The 23431-nt window shown below is 33.1% G+C and overlaps 1 protein-coding gene across 2 annotated transcripts in view; it reads left to right on the top strand.

Annotated features, from left to right (window-relative positions):
* Glcci1 (glucocorticoid induced 1) overlaps positions 1-23431 on the top strand; it is a 69351-nt gene that overhangs the window by 14662 nt on the left and 31258 nt on the right. For both annotated transcript variants that reach the window (XM_051177123.1, XM_051177122.1), the window contains exons 2-3: positions 7518-7669; positions 19627-19713. In XM_051177123.1, coding sequence (XP_051033080.1) covers positions 7518-7669; positions 19627-19713 — 239 coding nt within the window. The remainder of the gene's footprint in view (positions 1-7517; positions 7670-19626; positions 19714-23431) is intronic.

Below are 23431 nucleotides of genomic sequence, written 5' to 3'. Positions count from 1 at the left end.
CCCTTAATTGCTTTACATACTTTAGGTTCAGTTTCTTCTCAGGTAGATTCTTTCAAAAAAGACCCAGGAATATTATTATTTTAATTTTTGCTGATTTCAACAGCAAGAAATCAGATGTAGTTTTTCATTAATATAATTTTCCTTTATTCTTGATAATTTCATATTTTTACAGTGAAATATTATATCCACTTCCCTGAATTCCTTCCATCACATCCTCCCCCCTACTTCTTCCTTTTGTATTTATTTATTTTTTTTTAAATAACCTACTAAGTCCAATTAGGGCTGCCCATATACTGGAGCAGGAGAAACCTACTAGTGACCACACCTCCAGAGAAAAATATCTTTCCTTTCCCTGGAAACCATCTACCAATAGCTCCTTAGTAAGTGATGGGACCTGGAGAGCGTCTTCCTCAAAATTCTATACTAAAATTTTGGCTGGCTTCATCTTTTGCAGGTCTTCAGAAGATAATCACACCAGCTGTGAAGTAAATGTGTGCAATGTGTCATATTCTGAAGAAAGCATTTCACAGCTCTCTGCTCAGTTGTCCAGCTCTTATATTAATTCTCATATCTTCTATTTGTGATGTTCCCTCAGTTGTAATTTTTATCTGTGGCTCAAGCAGATACTGGCACCATGCCTTTGAATTTCCTAGCTTGATGAACTATGAACCCATATGAATTCTCTTTTTGTTACAAATTATCTGTTTTCTAATATTCTGTTGTAGCAACAAAAATGGACTATTGCGGTGGCTCATGTATTGATCTAATTTTTAATTATTTTTTGTGCCAAGGAAGGCAGACCAATAAAGGGTGCAGCTAAAATGCCTAGAACATGCTGACTAGAAGACTAACTAGTCATGATTTTGTTAAGATAATCAATATTATTATATATTAGAGTGAATAAAGATGCATATCCCCTTTCTACATTTTTTTTTTTTTTTTTTTTTTTGAGACAGGGTCTTGTGATATAACCTTAGCTGGCATGGAACTCATTATGTAGACGAGGGTGGGCTCAAATTCAAAGAAACATGCCTATCCTTGCTTTTGAAATGCTAAGTTTGAAGGTGTGCACCACTGTGTGTGGCCCCACATTTCTTTCTTATTCTTAGTTATCCCGTTTTACTTTCATTTGAAAATCATTCTTTGTGATGATGAGACAAGAAAAAATGTAATTTGGTAGTTATACTATTTAAATATTTAATATTCATATTTTTATAAATGAAATTTTATCAATTCCGTCTTTAACTATAGTGAACCAATGGCAGGCACATTCACTTGTATATATTTATGGTGATTTTTCAAATATATGATTAAAAAGTATATTATTTTGAATATTTTGAAATTGGAGAAAAGCTACCTAATGTCTTGCAGTCTCAGTGCATTTGCTGTCTTGATTTCTGTGAAGATTAAAATAGGTTAAACATTATAAAAATATATTTAAAAGGTAAAAGTTGTTTTATAAGATAGATATACAGTATTATAATTTTAGGGTTAGGATTAAATCCTTCAATAAAATTAATCTATTATAGTTATAAAGTTTCACTCTGCTTAAATATCTAAGTCCTACTCTGCTTATATATTAAAGAAAATTTTAATTTTGTCTTTGTACTATTTAATAGTTTTTGAGACTGCCTTATGTTTTTCAGTAAATGACTTTTATTTCAGTGAACTTTCATTGCATTCCAAATGCTTTATTTAAGTGCTTGACTCTTTACCCAAACTGTTTTTTCTTTTTGTTTTCCATAATATTTTAATCACCTTCATGTCCCACTCCTTTTTGATAACTGTTCTAAGATCTACCCTCATTTCCCCATGCTCTCAACTTTGTGTCTCTAATTTTCTTTTTAAATAACCCACTGAGTCCAATTTGTGCTGTTGATATTCTCCTGGGTGTGAGCCCCCCCCCCCCAGACTGGAGTATGGTTGAGCAATCAGGGAACATTACTTAAAGAAAACATAGTTATCCTTGCCAAAAAGCCAACAACTGTCAATAGCTCTTGGTTTGCGGGGGTGTCATGAGCCCTTGTGTCATCTATGCTGGAACATTGACCTCCTTCTCTTTCTCCTTATCTTTTTCCTCTTCTCTCTTCCTTTTCCTTCCTCCTCCTCCTTCTTTTCTTTGACTTCTTCATCTTCATCTTCTTTCTCCATCTTCTTTCTTCTTCATCTTCTTCTTTGTCTTTGTCATCATTTTTTGAGATAGTTGCCCTGGCTGTCCTGGAACTCACACTATAGATCAGGTTGTTCTCAAACTCAGATCTACCTGCCTGTGCTTCTACCTCTACAGTGCTGGCATTAAAGGCATGAGCACTGACTTGGTTACTCTTGTGCAGGCAGCCACGGCTAATGTGAGTTCAAGAGTGCAGTTACCTTGCATGTCTACAAGACATTGTTTTCATTCTAGTTCTCCCTAACCTCTTGCTCTTAAAAATTTTCTTCCTTCTCTTGTGATGGTCCTTGAAGCTTATTCTTTGTACAGTGATCAGTTGTGAATGTCTGCATTAAACACCCACTGTGCAAAGAAACTTATGAGAAGGATTGATAGGTGCACTAGTCCATAGGTATAGAGTTACAAATTTACAGGGCAGTTTGATATTGTGTCCTTTTTAACAAAATAATAGTAATCGATTTACCCCTGGGGCCGGTGAGCACATTACCCATGGGTTTCTCAGCTAGATTAACAGGACCAGAAATGCTTTTCCTTTGTGGATTGGGTCTTAAATCTGATCAGAAAGCAGTTGTTTACCCTTGTAACATTTCATGCTGCTATTGCACCCATGGGCATATCTTGTAACACTGGTCATTGTGGTTCACAAGGTTCTCAGTTGGGTAAAGCTGTTGCTAACTTCCTCCTTGCAGTTTACATCAGCTCCTTCTGATAATATGAAAACTATCTGGCAAGAAACAAGCTTCTTAGTCAGTACCCACTTGATTTCTACATGTCCTGTGGAAAAAAATATGTCTTCAGCAATAGTGTCTTATCAAGTTTTCATGTTAAACCAAGAGCAGAGATAGTAGCTTATATTTGGCGGGGGGGGGGGGGGTGTCTTTAGGTTACGCATGACCAACAACATGATGTATGTGGCAACATAAAGCTTCTGGGAGGAGCATTATCTTTTGTGTAGGGTAACTTCAATTAAACTCCTGTACATGAATAAATAAATGTGTATGTAGGTGTATAAAATAGAACATGTTTCTGTGTGCTTTCCACAACATCTTTAGTGTTATCCAAATCTTTATTCAGCTTTTGTCTTCTTAATGTTCATAAGCATTTATCTGAGCTCTTTATTGAAAATTGAAAATTTGCTGTATGGCTAGTGCTTAGTTTGGAAAGTGACTTTTTTGAAGGACCAGACTGGCTGCTATTATACTTAATTAGATCTAGAAGTTTAGTTTATCATTGCAAATTTCAAAGAACTGATTGCCCTTCATGTAGTAGGCTGTTTTCCTGAATCAAGCTTCTATGTATATCTATTATATATGTGTGTGTATTGTGCGTGTGTGCGTGCGTGCGTGTGTGTGTGTGTGTGTGTGTGTGTGTGTGTGTGTGTGTGCGCGCATGCGTGCCTGCGTGTGTTTGAGCACCTGGATCCTAAAGATTTAGTTCCAATTTTCCAGCCATTGGATCTTGAACTTTTGTAAAATTTAGGTGACCTGGTATCCTGAAAATCCATTTGAAATGTTCAGATTCCTTCTACCAAATTTTCCTAGACAGTTTTACTATCTATCTCAGGATACTGTTGACTTCAGAATCTTGCTCAATCTCTGAGTGTTAGTATTAATAGACAAATCATGCTTGATAAAAAAACAAAAACAGATTGTGTGTTTGGGAATCTGTGTGTGGCAAGGCATTGTCTGTGAAGGTCTTAGGACAACTTAGATGTTAGTTTGCTTTTAATATCTTGTTTGAAAAAGGTCACTTCTTTGTTATATATGCTATGCTAGCTGGCATGAGAACTTGTGAAAATATTCCATTCTCTGCTTCCCATTTCCATGTAAGGCTGTGTTGCTGGCATGACAGATGATGCAGTACTGCTCCTATTGGTTAGTTCAATATGAACTATGATTAGTTCAATATTTGTATTAAAATGCCAATATGATTTCAGTAGAGAAAATAACAAGAAGAAATAATGTTAGTGCTTAGTTTTCTTAAGCATGTTGCTGAATACTTTTCTGTTAGGATTCTTTGCAATTGTAATAATGAGGTTCTTGAATTAAGGATAAAGTAGTTGATTCTTACTGGTGCTGTTGTGACAGTTGTTTCATAGAATTACTGTCTATGCAATACTTCAAGGAATGATAGCTCTACTTATAAATTTAAGTAGAAATGATTTAAATTTATGCTTTGCTTGTGTCATTGTAAATGGAAAGCTTTGGCTGATCTTGACTTGATTGAGGTCTAAACATAGAGAACTGACAGTTTTTATTTGCTCATACAGACTGAATTGAATATATGGTAACCAGACTGAAATAAAGAATGGGAGTGTTTAGTGTGCTGTATGCATGATGTTCAGAAATAAGACATCTTTATTACTTGCTAAGTGTAGTTTGCAGGGTATGATAACCCTATAGCTAACGTTCTTAAAGTTTCTAACATTCTGAAACTTTTTTGTAGAAATTTCATTTTATTAACTTTCCATTGGTGATTATTATCTTAAGATATCAGATTTTCAAAATTATTAGTCTTCAGTAATTGCCACTAAAATAAAAAAAAAAATATGTTGGGATCAAACTAGTTGGCTATTCTGTTGCATTAGTTGTTGGATTTATTGTGCTAAAATATAAAGCTGGAATTGGTGGAAAATATATACAAACCAAAGGACATTCTAGGCTTAGATTTTGAAGCAGTCAAAACCCAAACTCATTGGCAGTTTAGATAATATGAACAGTTGAGTTTGTTGAAATAAATATACTACTTAGGGTAAATTCTCTGACAAAACAAATATCTTAATAGTATTTGATAAAAGGGATTATTATGATTAATCATCTCATGAAAGAATAGTGTCATTGTCATCTGAGGAAGACACTCCATACCAACCTGTGACCTTTTCATGCATGACAGCACACTCATGCGCATACACATCTGAGCACATGTTCACACAAAGGGACACATGCATACACACAATACATTTTTAAAATCTGTATGTATTTGCCTTAAGATTAGGATTTTTTGTTCTTGTTTTTGCTGGTTTTTTTTTTTTTTTTTTTTGTTTTACTTGCTTTTTTTCTGAGACAGGGTCTCAGTATGTAGTCCTCAAACTCATGTATAAAGCAGTCTGGTTTTGAACTTACCTGTCTCTGCCTCTTGCATTCTAGGATCAAAGGTATGTGCCACCATGCCTGGCTAGGAGATATTTTTTTTTTTTAATTTTCATTTTTTTAGTGGTGATAGGTACTCAGTTTAAAAAGAGTTTTAAAAGCATGCAGACTACATGCAATTTTCAAATAGCTTAGAATAGGTTAAGTGGCTGTTATATTTTTCACTAATAATGGCTTTTCATTTTTATGACCTTTTTATTAGTGGGCAACTGCTGTATTAGCTCTGTCATAAGGAGTAGTTGTTTATATCCTGTTTCTTTTTGGTGCAAGGAGTATGAAGAAACTTTCAAAAACCTTAAGGGCAAGCATGACACATCAGATTATATGTTATACATTAATTTTGTTTTTCACAGTTTATAAAATTAGTAAATATTGCTGTTATAATAAGTTGGGGAAATATTGTAAAGAATTAAGAGTTAGTAAGAAAGAGGGACAAGCAGAAAGAGAATAAAACAAACAAAAAGCAAGTAGGAAGGAAGCATTACAAAATAGAAAAAAATAGAGTACAAGCTATGACAAGTGGGGTAAACTTACTTTTACAGTAAAAAATAGGGTTAGATAGTTTGTACAGAACACACACATTAAATTTGATGAGATGATCTTGAGAATAAGTATACAAGACATCTTATACAGAAAGCTGTTGGGAGCCCCCATAATGTCTAGTGTGATGGTATTTAAACGGAAAAAGTAATAAATGAGACATTTTAATTACAATGCATATGAATAATGATGATGTTACAAGTTGACATATATCAAAATGTAAAAAGCAAAAATATAAATGTGAATTTTTTCCAAAAGAAATTTTTTAGAACTCAGTAGTAGATATATTAGAGTACTTTTCTAAGTAACAAATCAAGTGGCTAACTCTTCACTCTAGATTTTTATTTAATTCAGTTGACAAGTTGTATTCTAAAACCAAAATGTGTTTTGTTACTCAGGAAAATTAATCATGCCTTTTTTTTTTTTTTTCACAAAGAAAATTACAGGTGATTCTAAACAATGGGAATAGATATTAGATTAAAATTAAATTTTTTTTTCTGATCTTTAGTAATATGGGCAGTACACTGCCTGATTTAAAACAGGACTGTAAGGCTGAGTCTTGGCAATTTTACTGGTTCCCAATCCTGTGGACTTTATTAATAGAAACATATTGATAGTAAGTTATTTGTGTTCATACAAGAAAAATCTAATTTCTTTATATGTTAGGTATTCCATGTGATAATGTTGATTTTCAACAGATACTTATAGTCCCTGAATGGGGAAGAGAATTAAATTGGAGCAGATTGTTTGAACTGTATAGAATGTCCAGAGATCTCTCTGTCTCTTTTTCCTCTTTTACCCTGCTTTGACTTTCATCTATAAATAAGGATGTTGAATTAAAATATGAAGTTCTTTGTGAATGTTATTTGTGTGGTCATGAATCAATTCACTAACTATTAAACATTAGTTTCATTTCAGTCTGTAGTATCTGAAATTACATTCTGGTAGGAAAGATAAACTTAGGGTACCATGAAAGCAGAAGGGATTGAGGCTGACTTAACTGGAGAAGGAAGGAGATAAAAAGGGTGTTGAGCAAGCTTTCACAGCAGTGATCAGATGACTAGCATCTAAACTGATGTTAGAGAGCAGTAAGAGCTTGTCAGCTGAACTTGGAAGGACACGCTTATAGGTTGGGAAAGAGAGGGTTCAGACACAGACAGTCTACTTTTGGAAAAATATGAATTATTCATATTACTCTAATATAGCCATGTGGAAGAGTAGTAAGATAACAAACACTGAGATAAGTGAGAACCAAATTGTGGAAATCTTTTGTCATAAAATAGATGAAAACCATGGAATTAGTTTTAACAATGGTACCAGGGAGCCATTGTAGGATTTAGTTGAAATGAATTCAGAGATGGCATTTACAAACAAAAGTGGCAATTTGTGAGGCAGCAGAGATGATATGTAGATTTCCTAACAGATCCCTAAAATGATTGGACTTTTGAGGGTCTGTGAAAACCCTAAAACTGTGTCTTATATTTCCTTGGAAAAGGGTCCATAACTTTCATCATCACGTACAAGAGGGTTATTAGAATTTGTGTGTAGAAAAGGTGATGAAATGACATTTACAAGCTTTGAAGATTATTTCTTTAAAACTATGCTCTAACACCTACCTAATCTAATGTTTTGTTTTGTTTTGTTTTCACTTTTTTTAGTGGACAAGCCAAAATCTCAGCAAATTCGAACCTCTAGTACAATAAGGCGAACCTCTTCTTTGGATGCGATAACAGGACCTTACCTCACAGGACAGTGGCCGCGGGATCCTCATGTTCACTACCCTTTATGCATGAAAGATAAAGCGACTCAGGTAAGATAAGCACATAAACCAGTTTTTTTATTTTTGAAACTAGAATGCAATTAAATTATCCCGGGCATGAAATTAAAGCCAACCAAAGCATAATCCCTTGTTTTAAATATGCTGCATTATTGTAATTTTTGCCACTTAGATATAGAAGCTTTTAAGTTATTTAACATTTAATAAGTAAATTCAGTTTATGTTACATGATTTTAGAGATATGCTGTCATTTTAAGAGTTGTTGCAAATAAATGATTGTTCTCTAATAAAATGAAGATAATGATTAGGAAGTGTTTTAGAAAAACTATTTTGTGAAGAAAAGTTTGCACAGGCATTAAAAAATAGCTTCTATAATGTTAGCAACATGAATTATGTTGAAAAGTTATTTTCCTGTTTTAAAAGGCAAGACTATTGAAATAGGACATTTTCCATCTTTTATTTTCCCTATTGTAAAAGAATCCCTAGGCTTTTGATTTGAGGGATATTTCTTCTCTTGTCAGGGAAAAAGTATCTAAACATCTTTATCTATTATGATCTGAGTTTTGGCTATATCTTCACCAAATGTTTTTTGAAAATCACCAAGTATAGTAAAAGTTATAAGTGGTTGTTATTAGGCATAAAAACACATCTTATAGGTAGGGATAGAAGGTAGTAAGTGGATGTTAGATTAGGGATATATGTAAATGTAAGGGCATTCAGAGTGAGAACATTTGGGGACTTTATAGTTTTACAAATAATTAGTTTTTTGTTTGAAGAATGATGAAGAATGAAGAGTGCATTTTGGACATGATCTATGATAACACTAATCAGTTTTGTTGTCATTATGTTAGGCAAGCTTGGAAACTGAAATGAGTTTTTTTTTTTATTGTCCATTCTATCACCTCTGCTTCATAATGTTTTATGCTGCAATCTTTGGCTTCCTATTGTTTTAGCAAGGAAAACAATAAATTTGATATGGCAAACAGTGAGATTCTTAGAAGAAATAATTTGAATATCTTACAGATATGGGCCTAGACATTTAGAGGGAGACAGAGACAACTGAGAACCATATTCTAAAAGAGTTGGATTCACAGTTGTGAAAGAGCATAGATACAAAGGATAAAAGAAACAAATTGAGTGACACAGAACATAGTTTTGGGAAGACACACAAAAGGATGAAAGAACTAGTCTTGTTCATTTGGAAACAAGTAGAAGGACCAAGCATTTACTAACTATATACCATGTACTATTTGTTTTATTACCTGTATCTTGTTTAATTTTCACAAGAACATTGATTGCAATATAATTCAGATGGGAAGCAGGACTCAGAAGCAAAATGGCTTGCTTATAATCAGGCAACTAAGTCATATTAAAACTACGTTTCTTAAACAGATTATCTCTGGCTTTCCTAGTGTTACAGCTGACATGGTTCTGAAAATAGTTGCTGTTCTTTTTAGATTATATCTGTGCCAAGGCAAGAAAATGTCACATTTATTAAACATATACTTTGTGCTGACATTATCTATAAACAGTATCTTATTTATCTTTTAAAACAACTCTGAGAAACAGGAGACTTAAGAACAAAGAGCAAAGAAAAGAACTGGATAGTATAGTCTTCAAAGCTAAAAGAGAAAACATTTCTAAGAAGGATTAGTGACTGATGATAAAGAGAGGTCAAATAAAATATAAGGATCTAGGAATTAAGGGCACATTGTCTTAGAGAGAGAATAGAATGTCATGGTTGGAAGTGGAGAATAGTGTAGAGGTAAAGAAAAAAGTTCTGGCTACGTTTCTTACATGTCTCTATCTTCAAGTTGGTATATAGAAACCTAATTCGTTGTTATGTGATTAAATATGATACTTAACATGTAGCAAATGCTGTAGATACACTAGATTGTTAGCACAAATGATAGGAAAAGATACTTTTAATATTTTGTGGCGTCTTTAGCAAATACAAGCACCCACATCTATATACATTGTATAGTTACATAAGATATGACTCCTCTTCCAACTTTGACAAATAAATTTTTGTAGGGATCATAAAGTTGAATTTGAACTGGGAGTTCTTGGATTCATCAGTTACATGGCAGAATATATTCATATGGGCCAAACTCATCCAAAGTCTATTCTTGTCCCATAACATATTCTGTATTTGAAATGCCTTTGTACATTTATAGATATTTTGGATGCATTCCTCCCATACACACACTATCCTCACAATTAGATTCTATCCATATTCTTGGGAAGTGAAATCCAGGAAGTGGGTATGCATGTGCTTTGTCCCTGAAGGTCCTTTTACCCTGCATATGTCTAGAATAGGGTCAGAGTAATTTCCCATAAACCTTAGGGTACAGAAAGGGAGCTTTCCATGTCTGGGTCTGGATATAAGTCATTTATTTGTAATTTGACTTTGAAAGGACAGTAAACTATAAGACTTAATTCTTAGGTGATGAATTTAAGGCCTAGTGTTAACTAAGGTAGCATAACTGGTTAGATATGAAGAGATTTGAGCCCAGATTGGGCTGATTCTTAGGCTTTTGGTATTTCTTAACTTCCTAGTCACTAATTTATATAAAATTTAATCTAGTGGTTGCTTCACATGCCCAAGAAATGCTCTTGCCCCCAGTGCATCTATAAGTTTAATTGAAGATACAGGAGAGGAACATATACAAAGTTACTTTTATTGCTGTAACTATTCCTTTTTTGTTTTTTTTTTTTTTTTGTTGTTGTTGTTGTTGTTTTGTGTGTGTTTTTTTTTTTTTTTTTTTTTTTTGGTTGTTGTTTTTGTTTTTCAAGAGAGGGTTTCTCTGTATTGTTTTGGAGCCTATTCTGGAACTAGCTCTTGTAGACCAGGCTGGCCTCAAACTCATAGAAATCTGCCTGCCTCTGCCTCCCAAGTGCTGGGATTAAAGGTGTCCGCCACCAGCACCCGGCTGCTTTATTTATTCTTAATGGATTTTTTTTTGTTGCACTCTTGTGGAAAAAAATTTTATTTTAAATTTGATGAGTGTCAATTGGGTAGATAGTATGTACTCATCTTGCTATAGATACTAAATATTTGCCTTCTCTTTGTAAAATGACACTGTAATAGTTCCTTTAGTAGTGCTAAGGCTAGAGAGAAGTCTTTCAAAAAGTGTGTGGACCTTTAAATATACACATTCTCGTAACTTCTTTGGATACTAACACTTAAAATTTAGTGTTTGTATTTTCAGGTGTATTTATACATCATTTAACAAACAATGGAGAAATGTGTCATTGTGCAATTTCTTCATTGTGTGGGTGTTTAGAGTGAACGTAAACCTAAATGGGATTAGTCAATTCCTGGCCTTTCTCCTCTTGGTGAAGAGGTGCTTGAGGTTCAGATTGACAGAACAGCATGTTGTTTTACAGTAGACTTTTTAAGGTGGAAGTGTATGATATGATGATTTTTAAGTATTTAAGTAATTGTCTGTTATTAGTTATCATATATACCATATGTTTATATAGCTGTGGATAACTCAGGATTTGTTTTCACTTAACATTACCATAAATGTGAACTATATTATGTGACCATGTTAAAAGCACTATAACTAGGCAGTGGGAATGTTTTCAGTCCCATTGATAATTTTATGGAATCCTTCTATATTTATTGAAATATCATTTTGCAATGCATGACTATATGCAATATGTTATTAACCATAGTCACTATGAAATGACTTATTTCTTGTAGTCATTTTCCTTTATTGAGATTTGATGTCCTTTGGACCTGCTGTGTTCCAATCTTTGCCTCTAGCCTCTCACAACCGCAATATTATTTTGCTAATATTAATTGAATATTGTATATCTGCGTAGATATTTAGGCTCAGATGTGAATACATTTGTTAAAGTTTATTCTAATGTGTATGTGTATTTTACCTTATGATTGTTAACCTAAAAAATAGAGACTATAGAAACTCAATGAACTGTTTCTAGGTACAGTATAATACTTTCTACTTTGAAATGAATTAAAAGTAATATTTGTTGGATAGGTGGATACATATGTAATACAGCAAATATAGAGAAAAGTAATGCGTAGGAATCTATGAGCTTTATGAGTCATTGAACTCCTCCCACTCTGCATGAGTGTGGCAGGGGGTTGCTATGGTTGAGATTGACCCACACCACCAGTTTTTAACTTTCCTATTTGAAAGATTTGTTTGATTTTTTTTTTTTTTTTTCAGAAGGAAAAAAAACGTAATCCCCTCAGCTAGTTTAGGTAGTATGTGTGTGTAATCCTGGGCAGGAAGACTGCAGATTTGAGGCCAATCCGGGTTACATAGTGGTATCCTTACTAAAAAGAAAAAGCAAAAACCACAGCTCATTGAACTAACTACTATTTAATCCACACATTTGTATCCTTTTCCGTAAAGTTCATATCTGATTGACATGATCACCTATTACTCTGAGTATTTAGAAGTAAGGCTTACTAATTTTGAAAGTCACTGGAGAAATGGGTTGTTGCCAGTTTATTAGTTTAATCTGTTTAGCTTAGTAGAAAGAACTAAAAAAAAGTTGTAAACTTTTATGAAACTTTTTCATTAGCCTTGGAAGCATAATGCTTTTTAAAGAAAAACTATAGCCTTGTAAAATTTAACTTGGGGACTAGAAAGATGATTCAACAATTAAGACTTGTTCCTGCAGAGGGTACAGGTTCGGTTCCCAGCACTCACTCATTGGCTCACAACCATTTGTAACCCTAGCTTCAGGGGACCTGACACCCTTCTCTAACATCTGCAGGCACACAAATGTGAACAGACATACATGTAGAAATAATACTCATACACATAAAATAAAAATCAGTAAATCTAAATATTAACTTGGAGTTTAAGATTACTGTATTGAAGTAATAGGAACAATTTCTAAACCTTGGCCCCATAGTATATATAATTTCTTACCTCATTTTAAATCTGTGTTTGAAAATGTGGAGGGCATATGTATGTGCATACATTAGTAAAGTGGACAAGCAATGATGACAGTCTACAGCAATAATCAAAGATGTTTCCTATGATTTCCCAAGTATAGTAATGATTATGGCTGTTTGCTTTAAATAGCTGATATATATTTTTCTGACATATGAAAGTACTAGTATCCATTTCTCTTCCATTCTTCTGGGTCACTGAGTGACAATGACAAGCATAAACTTCTTACTGACCTTATCCTTGTGGTATGAGCAGGAAAATACTTTAAGCTATTTGTGTGTGAAAGTTTTAATAATTACTCTCTGAAAATCCATTATACTGATATGTAGTGTATAGCCACTTCAAACAATTTTATAGGCTTTTTGGAATATGGTGTTACTTATTTCAGTTAAACATTTGAAAAAATTTCAGTTTGAACATAAAATCGGTATCAAAAAGAATGAAAACACAAGATAAAGTACTAGAAGTCATACCACTCCAGTTTTGCTAGTAACTTAAATTTACTTTTTTACATTAAAAAAAAAGAAGTCAATAGTCTACTCTCCTGTTCACCTTTGAGGTTTACTTTGATTTTCTTTTTCATTCAGTAGAGGTAATTTTCTCAGTGTGAGTAATCAATCCAAATACAGGTTCGGGCCTTGTATGTTATGTTCTGTAGCTGACTTTAGCTTTATTAAATTCATCCTAGACTATTTTCTGCTATAATATTTCTATGAAAATATTAACTTTATCAAATTGGACCTTACCCAAGTAAAGGATTATCTATTTAGTCAGTTGTTGTTATTGTCCTTTAAAACAAAAATCTAAAGTCTTCTTTAAGATTAACTAATTTTTTCTTAAGCTTATATAGCTTAGTATTTTCTGTTATGGCTTGCTATTGTAATCCAGGCCTTTGATTATCTTCTAATTTATTTGTACTGTATTTCAATTAGAATGTTGTTGTTTCTTATCATTTTTTAGATACTTTTCTTTGGCTTTCTAGACATACGATCTTATAAACAATAATTATGTCTTTATCTATTTCCTGTTTTACTACTTCCCTTGGAATTTCATGCTATGTTAATAGTTTCAACCATTCATACTGTTGATTATGCTAGCAAATGCTCTTGTCTCTCAGCAAATTATTAAGTGGGCATTATTTTGCTATGACATAAGTATGCTTTGTGTATATACTTTCATTGTTTATATTCTGATTTTACTAATTTTGTTTCTTGTTTTATTCAAGAGCGATTGCTCATATGACAAAGATTGCTTATATAACAAATGCCATTTCATTGTTTTAGATTATAGCATTCTATAATATAAATATCCCTTCAAAATGTTTTATTCTGTGCTGGAAATTGAACCCATTATCTTAAACATGAAAGACAAAAAATTTCACCTATGTTATATCCCTGCTGTAATAAATTTCATTAATAGACTTATTATTTGGTTGTTTATTAACCTTTTTAGAAAAATTATTTGTTTACAGAGACTTAAATACACAATAGCACATGAATCATTTATTATATTAAATATTCAGAAATTTATCATTCAGGCCTAAAGTTTTGTATGCTTTTAAGATTTCCTTCCTTTGTGTTTTGCCATGGTATAAATGCCATTTGAATTATTTGTTACTTGAGTTTGAAAGAATTTTAATCTATGAAATTTGCTAGCCTAGTGTGTTTATAGATTATAATTCTTTAGAAAAAATTTCCCTTTTTGTCACAGTTCTTTATTTTCCTTGGATATGTGAGAAAGAAATTTCAGTGCATGTACTCTTCCAGCCAGGCACTTACAGTTAGGTCCTTTGAGCCAGAAGTTTGAGAACAGCCTTGGCAGTATAGTAAAGCCCTATCTCAAACAACTCTCCACAACTTGTATCTTTCAAGGATAAGAAGTAGGTTGTCTGATCTTGAATGACCCTGGATGTAGTGATGAGTGCCTTTAATCCCAGCACTCAAAAGGTAGAGGTAGGTGAATCTCTGACTTCAAGATTAGACTGATCTACAAAGAGAGTTCCAGGACAGCCAGGGCAACCTTGTCTCAAAAAACAAAACAAAAAAAAGTTAATAAAACAAAAATTTAAATGTAATTATTGTGTAAGTGTGTTCTTTTTCTAGGTGATGTTCTTAAGTAGAATTTCACTATTTTAATTATTTAAAATTTTTTAGTGAAAACTATGAAACATTAACATGCTAAAAGATACATAAAGAAACATTTTATTTTTTTAATCTCATTTATCTTTTATATAGGGAGCTTCATGGCTTTCTAACAACAACCTTCTTTAGGAGTCTATCTTTGAGAATAAGTATTTAACAGTTGGCTGTAACCACCATGCAGTAAAAATTCTACTCTTAATTAAAATATATACATTCTTTGATACAGTGTTAAAATACCTAGCCTCCTCCCCCTTTATCTGTAAAGAGCTTGTTTAGGAAATCAAAGGAATAGATGATTATACTTTAATAATAGTAATTAAAAATAGCCTTCAGTTTACCACTTAGATCAGAAATTCATTTTTTACCCACAGTCACAATTGATAGAGCCGGTTGGGTTACCTCTGACCTTGCTCAAGGGCTTTCTGTTGAAATGTCCTTAAGTAACAGCAGTTGCTTGGTTATTTATATTTTTTGAGTATTTTATATATTCTACATATTTGTCAGCTATATATTTGGCAAAGATATTACTCCCATTTTGTGGATGTCTTTTCACACTGTTACTCTCTTTACTGTGTAGACGGTTCTTCATTTATGTAATTTCATTTGTTAATTCTGTATGCATGTTTTTATGCATGTGGGAGTGAGTGTGTGTGAACATGAAAGTGTGTGTGTAGGTGTATGTGTGGAGGCTAGAGTCAGCATCAAGTATTGTTTCTCAGTCACTGTCTTCCTTGTTTATTGAGATAGAATCTCTCATTGAACTGAAATTTACCAATTTTACTAGGCCATCTGGCTAAGGAATTCCAGGGAGTGACCTCCCCCTCCCCAGCCCCAGGGTTACAAACATACCACCATGCCCAGCTTTTTACATGGGTTCAAGAAATTGAATTCAGAACATCATTCTTGTATGACAAGCTTTTACTAAGTTATCTCTTCATCACCTTCCTCCAAATTTGTCAATTCTTGAATTATTTCTTATACTATTAAGAGTTCTTATCAAAAAAAGCTTCGCCTAATCCTATGTCTTGAAGTATTTCCCTTTTTTTCTTCTAATGGTTGCATAGTTTCAGGTTTTACATTAAGGTCTTCAATCCGTTTTTAGTTGATTTTTCATAAGATGAGAAATAGGGTGTTAGTGTTCTTTTATGTGTGGGTATCTAGATTTCTGAGCACCATTTGTTGAAGTGGCTAACCAAACAGGCCAGTTAATAAATGGGCAAATTAAGTGAACAGACAGTTTGCAAAAGATGAAGTACAAAGAACCAATAAATATTTTTAAAAATTCAACATTCTTAGTCATCAGGAATAAATCAAATGCAAACATTAGGATTCTATTTTTTAACCCCAGTTACTGTCATTAAGAAATTAACATGCTAGTTAACATGGGGATGATTGCAATGTGAATTAGTGTAGGCATCATGGAAATCAATATGGGGTTTCCTTAAAATACTAACACTACCATATGATAATTATGCCACTCCTACAACAGATGATAGATACATGACCTGCATGTCCTTGTTCATTGGTGTACTGTCCACAATAATAGCCAAGTTATGGAATCAGCCTAGATATTCATCAACAGATAAACAGATAAAATGTGATACACATATGTATATCCATAAAGACAGAGTTTTATTTAGCCATAAAGAACAAAATGTTGTTTGAAGGGAAGTTTATGGAACTGAACTTCATTAATTGAAATGTCAGAGTCAGAAAGACAATTATTGCATGCTTTTTCACATAGAAGGGTACAAGACTTAAAGTTGTATATGTAATGATTTATGGTATAACAGTAGATTAGAGCTTAGAAAATTCTGGAAATGAATGTAATCTAAGTACATGATATACTTGAATGAAAATATCCTTAAGAAACCAATGGGATTTTCCTTAGTACAGCTAAGTATATACCTAAAAGGAACAAAATATTTCTCTCTGAATCAGGACCTTGACTACTTTGGTATGGACATACTGTTCCAACTCCAAACATACCTAGGATTATAGTTTAGAATTAGCTCATAATTTAGAAATGATGTGAGAAAGGATTATGTATCTCTAATGCTAATCCTTATTTTGTGTAAATGATTAGTTTTTAGATGAGTGGAACAATGTAAAACATCTGAAAAGGTTTCTATACTTACCTATTGCAGTGAAGATATGCAAAATAATCCATGTTAAGATTCTAACACTGTTATCTAGAACATAAGATACTGATAAATAATAGTTACAATTGTGTTTTGTTTTTAATCTTATGTATGTATTATGTATTTATGTATATGGGTGCCTTTGCCTGCACTTGTATGTTCGGGCACCATGTATGCATAGTACCCACAGAGACCAGAAGAGAGCATAGGAGCCTCTGGAACTGGACTTAAGGAAAGCTGTTGATTTTCGTGGTTGTTAGCCACCATCTTGGTGCTGGGAACTGAACCAAGGTCCTATGTAAATCAATACTGAGCTGTCTTTCCAGGTCCATTCACTGTCATCAAGGTTCAATAAAATGATGTTAAAGAAAATATCGGAAAATGTTATTATTATTAGAATGAACAGTTGATTATGCAAATATACAATTATGAACAGTAAGGCTGATATAGTAGGAAATGACTTAAAGGTGACTGATTATGCTCTGAAATTCTGTAATTACTGAAAGGTCAGACAATTCTTTCAGTCAGCTATTGTATGTCTTGTGTAATTTTACAAATAAGAAATGGTACTTTAGACTTACAAATTCAAGTCTGTGGAGAATTTCTATTATGAAAATTTCTCCTTTAGCTGTTAAGTTTGTCGTTATTTGGGCATGGTTTGTTTTTATAACTTCAGTGAGAGTTTTTGGAATGGTGTGAATAATATTTGGCAGTATATAGTAGTTATCTGTGTTACTCATTATCAGGCATATTAAAAGCATTATTTATTAAAATCTAGCAAGGAAAATGAATGATTTGCGTGGACAATGTGGCAGATTTTTAAGTGTGTACTTTTTTAAAAGCAGTAGTCTTGTAGTTTTTTTAAGCTTGTTTGTTTAGATGCATAAAGGGTTGCTTTTCTCATCCTTGATAGTGGACGTAGTTTGGATAGAAAGAAGAACCTGCTAAAGTATAGTGAGTAAAGAATATGGAATTATATACAATAATAAAATTATTGATGACCGTGTTTCTAAAATATCTGTGAAATAATGTCCTACATGTTGTTAGTAAGTATACTTGTAAGTGTCCAGTAATCATGTAAGTAGGGGAAAGTTAAGCAGATCTTTAAAAAAGTATGTATGTGTTTGAGTTTTTAGAATGCTAAATTGTATTGTATATGAAGTAGGACGATGCAGTGTGTGATTTCCTCCTATTTGTTTGGTCATGGAACCCTTTTATTAAACATTTTTACTGATATCTAGAAACGAAGCTGCAAGTAGCAGTTTTTAAAAATATTCTAGTCCAGATAGCAGACGTAATGGTAGTTGGACCTTGTGTCTTGCCGATACTGAGGGAAAGAACCTGTTTATTTTGTCCAATTATTTTCCTGTGTACAATTTTCAAACATTTCTGAAATATTCAACATTTAACAGATTGGATTAGGATTATTTACCTATTGTAACTTGTCCAGCTTATTCATGAACATGAGTAAAATTTTGCCTCACCTTTTTCCTGAGATAGTACTTTTGATTTATAGATGTTGTGATCTTTGTGTGTGTGGTTGGTGTATGTGTAGAGAGAGTGCTACTTGGAAGAAATCTAAAAGTATTAAGTCACGCAAGACCTCAAAATTTTGACTAAATTGTCATACAGGAATAATTCTGTAAAAAATTATTAAAGATACTGTAATTTGGAGGACTAAATTATTTTCAGGTGGTCCTATCTAAGATTGATGGGACATTTTAATAATTTTTGATATATTGTTAAGTATATTATTTCTTATCCTTTCACTTGCCAATTGAATAAAGTGTTCTGTCAGTTAACTACATAACTTCCTTAATAGTGAACCCTTTACACAGTTTTTCTATATCTAGTTGGTGTTTAGTTGCCACTAGTTTGGTTTTGGACAATTGTCCCTTTAAGAGGTAGTAATTATTTTAAAGTTGCTCATAGCATTTTGAACTATGTAAAGTTAAATGATGGCTTCTTTATCACATGGTGATTCTCAAGGACAGCCTGAGTATAAACTTGTTTTTAGCATTCAGCACAAAGGCAGTTTAATTCCACATGTAATTTATTGTAGTAATCATTACACATTGCCTGTCTCCTAGTTTTTACATTATACTGTACTTTCTCATATGTTAAAGTGTGGTATTTCAATTTTTTTCATAACTCCAAAATTTCTTAAAACTTAAGAGAAGTTTATTTTAGTTTTATACTTTAGTTAATATCTAATAATGCTTAAGTAATTAAAAATTATATTTTAAAATGTCTCTGATATGAAGCTTAGTTTCTAAAATACCTGCATTACTTCTATTTATAAGACAATATATTTAATTTATATTTGTTTTTAATCCTTTTCTATGAGGTTTTTAAATAATATTTTTAAATGAAGATACCTAATACTTTGCCCCACAGATACTCTTGTTAACATTCTCTTCCAGTAAAATTGACCCTCTGGCTATTTGTTGTGTAAGCCTACAATATAAATATTTTGAAAGTTGTTTGTCTTCTGTCTGTTTTTAGTACAAATTGTATATTGTATTTAGTTTGTTCTCTTTTTAAAAGCTCAGTATGTAAAATATTCACAGTTTTATTTGAATTTACTATGTTATTAATGCTAATGTGAAAGTATCAAATGAGTTTTTAAGCTAAGTAACTCAGACATCTCAGATTTATCTAATCTAATCAACATTTTAAAATTTTTAGTAGTACTAAGAATTGTGTTTCAGTTATTTGAAATTAGGTGCATTTCTGTTTCTTACATTTTTACTTGTTTGTTGGTTTTAAAGACACCTAGTTGTTGGGCAGAGGAGGGAGCAGAAAAGCGATCCCATCAGCGCTCTGCATCATGGGGAAGTGCTGATCAGCTGAAGGAGGTAAGTTATTTTTATTTCCTTTCTATAACTTGTTTGGATGTTAATGGATTGTTGTTTTTACTATTTTTCAATATAGTGAGACTTCTGTTTATTATAACCTACTTTTTTCATTGTCACAGAGTTGAATCTTTTATTTTGGTAAAAAAGTGAGTTTTCCTTGTTTTTATAACCTTTATATTCTCAATAAATATTTATGTGTCCCATGAGTTGTAATTTCTAGAATCAATCCTGATTTTATGTAATTATCTCGGTTTTAGTAATCATCTTTGTTTTAGTTATCTTTATTTCCTCCTTAGCTTGCTTTTTTCTTTTAAGTCATAACAACCAAAGCCATAGATCATAGCTTTGTAAAATGATAAGATAGTATATTCTGTTTTCTAATAGCATTTTTTTTATGACATCCAGTTTATTATGACCTTTTGGGACCCAGTACTACAGTGGAAGCCAAATTTTGTAGAAGTGATCTATTCCTTGATTTATTATGAGTAGTCCAAAATATATCTATGTACATACCATATTTTTTTCTGATACTTTTATCCATACAAATCATAAGTTTTTACCTCTTTCCAAGCTATAGAAACCTTGAGATGAAATAATATAGTCCATCTCTTAGGTAAGCACTTTTTACAAAGATGATCATCATCCTGCTGTGCTACCATCTTCTCAGTGGGGACAATTCATTGCTTGCAAGAGAACTAGTGTAGTGGTTTTAGCTGAGGGTGGCAAGTATGTTTTTGTCTTAGTTTGCTTCCTAGTGCTGTTATAAACACCATGACTGGAAGCAACTTGGGGAAGAAAGGGTTTAGTTCATCTCAAGCTTATAGAATACTGTCTATCATTAGGGGAACCAAGGCAGGAACCTAGAAGCAAGAACTGAGGCAGACACCATGTAGGAGTGCTGCTTACTTGCTTGTTGTACACAGCCTGCTTAGCTTCCTAGTATAACTCAGGACCACCTCCCCAGGAGTGGCTTTGTTCATAGTGAGTTGGACCCTCCCATATCAATCATTAATCAAGAAAATGCCCTATAAACTTGCCTACAGGCCAATCTGATGGAGGAATTTTCTCAGTTAAGGTTCTTTTTCCCAGGTACCTGTAGCTTGTGTCAATTTGACAAAATGCTAACCTGCACAGTTCTTTTATATTTTTAATTCAGAATTACATCACTTAGTTTTGACTCTTAACACTTGGGTCAGTATTGTCACCTTAAAATTCTGAAAGGTTTGCAATAAACCAGTTTTGCTATAGGTTAAGCATAAACATTTCTCTCAAATTTTATTTACGTATATTTAAGTATGCCGGCTTCTCTGGGTGTGCACCACATGCTTGCAGTGCCCTTGACAGCCAGAAAAGGGCATTCGATGCCCTGGAACTGGAGTTACTAGGAATCATACCTGGGTCCTCCACAGTAATAGCAAGTAGTCTTAACTGCTCAGCCATCTCTTTAGTCTCAGCATTTCTCTTGAATGCTTTTCTTATGCAGAGTTCCAGACCTACCAGTATTAATTTTATATGCTTTAGGTTGCCAGATTACTCATATACTGTGATGTCTAAACCAAATGATGTAGAAGCATATGATTTTATTTTATTTTTAGCCACTTCTTTATGTTGTGAATATAGAAAATTTATAATTCTGGCCTGCCTCTTCCCCAAATAATAAGTAAAAGTAGATTTCCTTTGCAGAAACAAATATATCTAGACTGAAATAGGGATACAAACTGAAGTATAGAATATAAATAATGAAAAAAACTTGAAATTTTATCTCAGTTTAGTACATTTTCAGACATATTGCTGATATTTACATAGTTGTGTTAGAACCAAGTGTATATAGTAACATATGGTATATGTTACAAAAAGCGAACAGCTGAATCAGAAGAGTTGATTGGTTTTCTTAGAAAACAAACATAAAGCCAAACAAAGTTATCAAAGTAACTGTTTCATTACTCTGGATGTAATCAAAATAATTGAGCAATTTTATTTGTGAAAACTTAGGGCTATAATAATATAATTTGCAATATTCTTGTTCAAAATGAAGTAATGATTGCAAAGGAGATTGAAGATCCCCGTGGAAATAAAACCCAGTTAAAATTGTAAAAGACTAGAATTTAAAAGGCAGGCCTCTGTGTACACACACACACACACACACACACACACACACACATTTAGTTAGTCTTCCATAGTGTTCATTGAAGAAAATATAAGCTCATTGGTAAGTTAGCATATGGTAAATTAATTGCTTTGTCAGCTTTCTGTTCAACTTGTTTTATAGCTCATAATATCTCTGGCATTAAGGAAGTTACTTAGTGAAGTGGTTAAACATTAATACAGGATTAGTTGCACAGCATTCTGAAGTACTAAAAAGGCTTACAAATGAAGGTCAAAGACTAGGTGAAACACTTATTTTTTTAGGTTTCTCACATGTGAAAGGTACTTTATTTTCAAGTGTTTCCCTGTCTGTAAAATAGATATAATTAAGAGATCAAGTGGATTTGTGAATGTTTTATAAAAGTTAGCTTTTGTGGTAAACACTGTGACCAAAAGCAACTTACAGGAAGTCACAGATCATTGTTGAGGGGAGTCAGGGCAGGAACACAAGAATTGAATTGCTTACAGGGTTGCAGAGCACTGCTGTCTTGCTTGCTCCCTGGCTCATGATAAGCTAGCTTTTTACACAACCTTAGTCTGCTTGCCTAGGATGTTGCTGCCCACAAAAGGCTGGGCCTTCCCACATCAGTCATTAGTCATGACAGTTTGTCTCAGCCATGGCCACAGACCAATCTGACCTTGGGCAGTTCTTCAGTTGAGATTCCCTCATTCCAGGTGACTCTAGGTTATGCCAAGTCTGCAATAGTTGTTAATACTGTGTATAGTTATAAATACACTTCAATATGCCTGCATATGAAAGTCTCCCAAAGCAAGCTGTGTGTGATATGCTTATATGTAAGCGGTCTGTCTATACCTGGGTCATTTATGTGAGACTACGCATGGGCAGACATGTGGATGTGTAGGAATCAATTTGCTTTTGCCTAAACTGTAGAACTTCTCTGTGAAGATACTTGATCTTGATTCCTGTTTAATTTCAAAACTAGTAACAGTCTGAGACTTACAACTAGTTTCATTTTCAGTAAAATTATGTCTATTAATTATTTAGGGAAAGGAGTGATCTAATTCAACTCTTGTTAAATGTTATATTTTCATTTATTCACTTTATAAGATTTATCTTCATTTCATTTTTTATCTTGATTCTTCAGCCAATATAGATTGGTAGTTGTGTTAGCTTTCCATTACTATACCAAAATAAATAGGATAATCAACTTAAAAGGAAAAAGGCTTATTTTGGTGTATGGCTTCAAATTTTTCAGTACAATATAACTGGCCACTTTTGCTTTTGGCCTGTGGCAATGCAACTCATTATTGAAATGTGTGATAGAGGAGGCTTTGTCACCTCATGGTGGATGGAAAGTAAAGAAAAAGACAGGGAGTATTTGGGTACCTGTATCCTCCCAAGACACACCCAGTGACCTAACTTTTCCATGAGGCCTACCTTTTAAAGGATCCACAACCTTTGAATAGCTCCACAAGCTGAGGACAAGCCTTAGTAACATACAGGCTTTAGGGAAGACATTCTAGATCCTATCTATAGCGGAGTAGAATAGCAGACTACAGAATTCAATTTCTCGTCTCACATTTGAGTTTCACAACTTAATACAAATGTATT

The sequence above is a fragment of the Phodopus roborovskii genome, unplaced genomic scaffold (genome assembly GCF_943737965.1).
Source record: "Phodopus roborovskii unplaced genomic scaffold, PHOROB, whole genome shotgun sequence".
Taxonomy (NCBI): Eukaryota; Metazoa; Chordata; class Mammalia; order Rodentia; family Cricetidae; genus Phodopus; species Phodopus roborovskii.
This window is presented reverse-complemented; position numbering and strand designations above follow the sequence as displayed.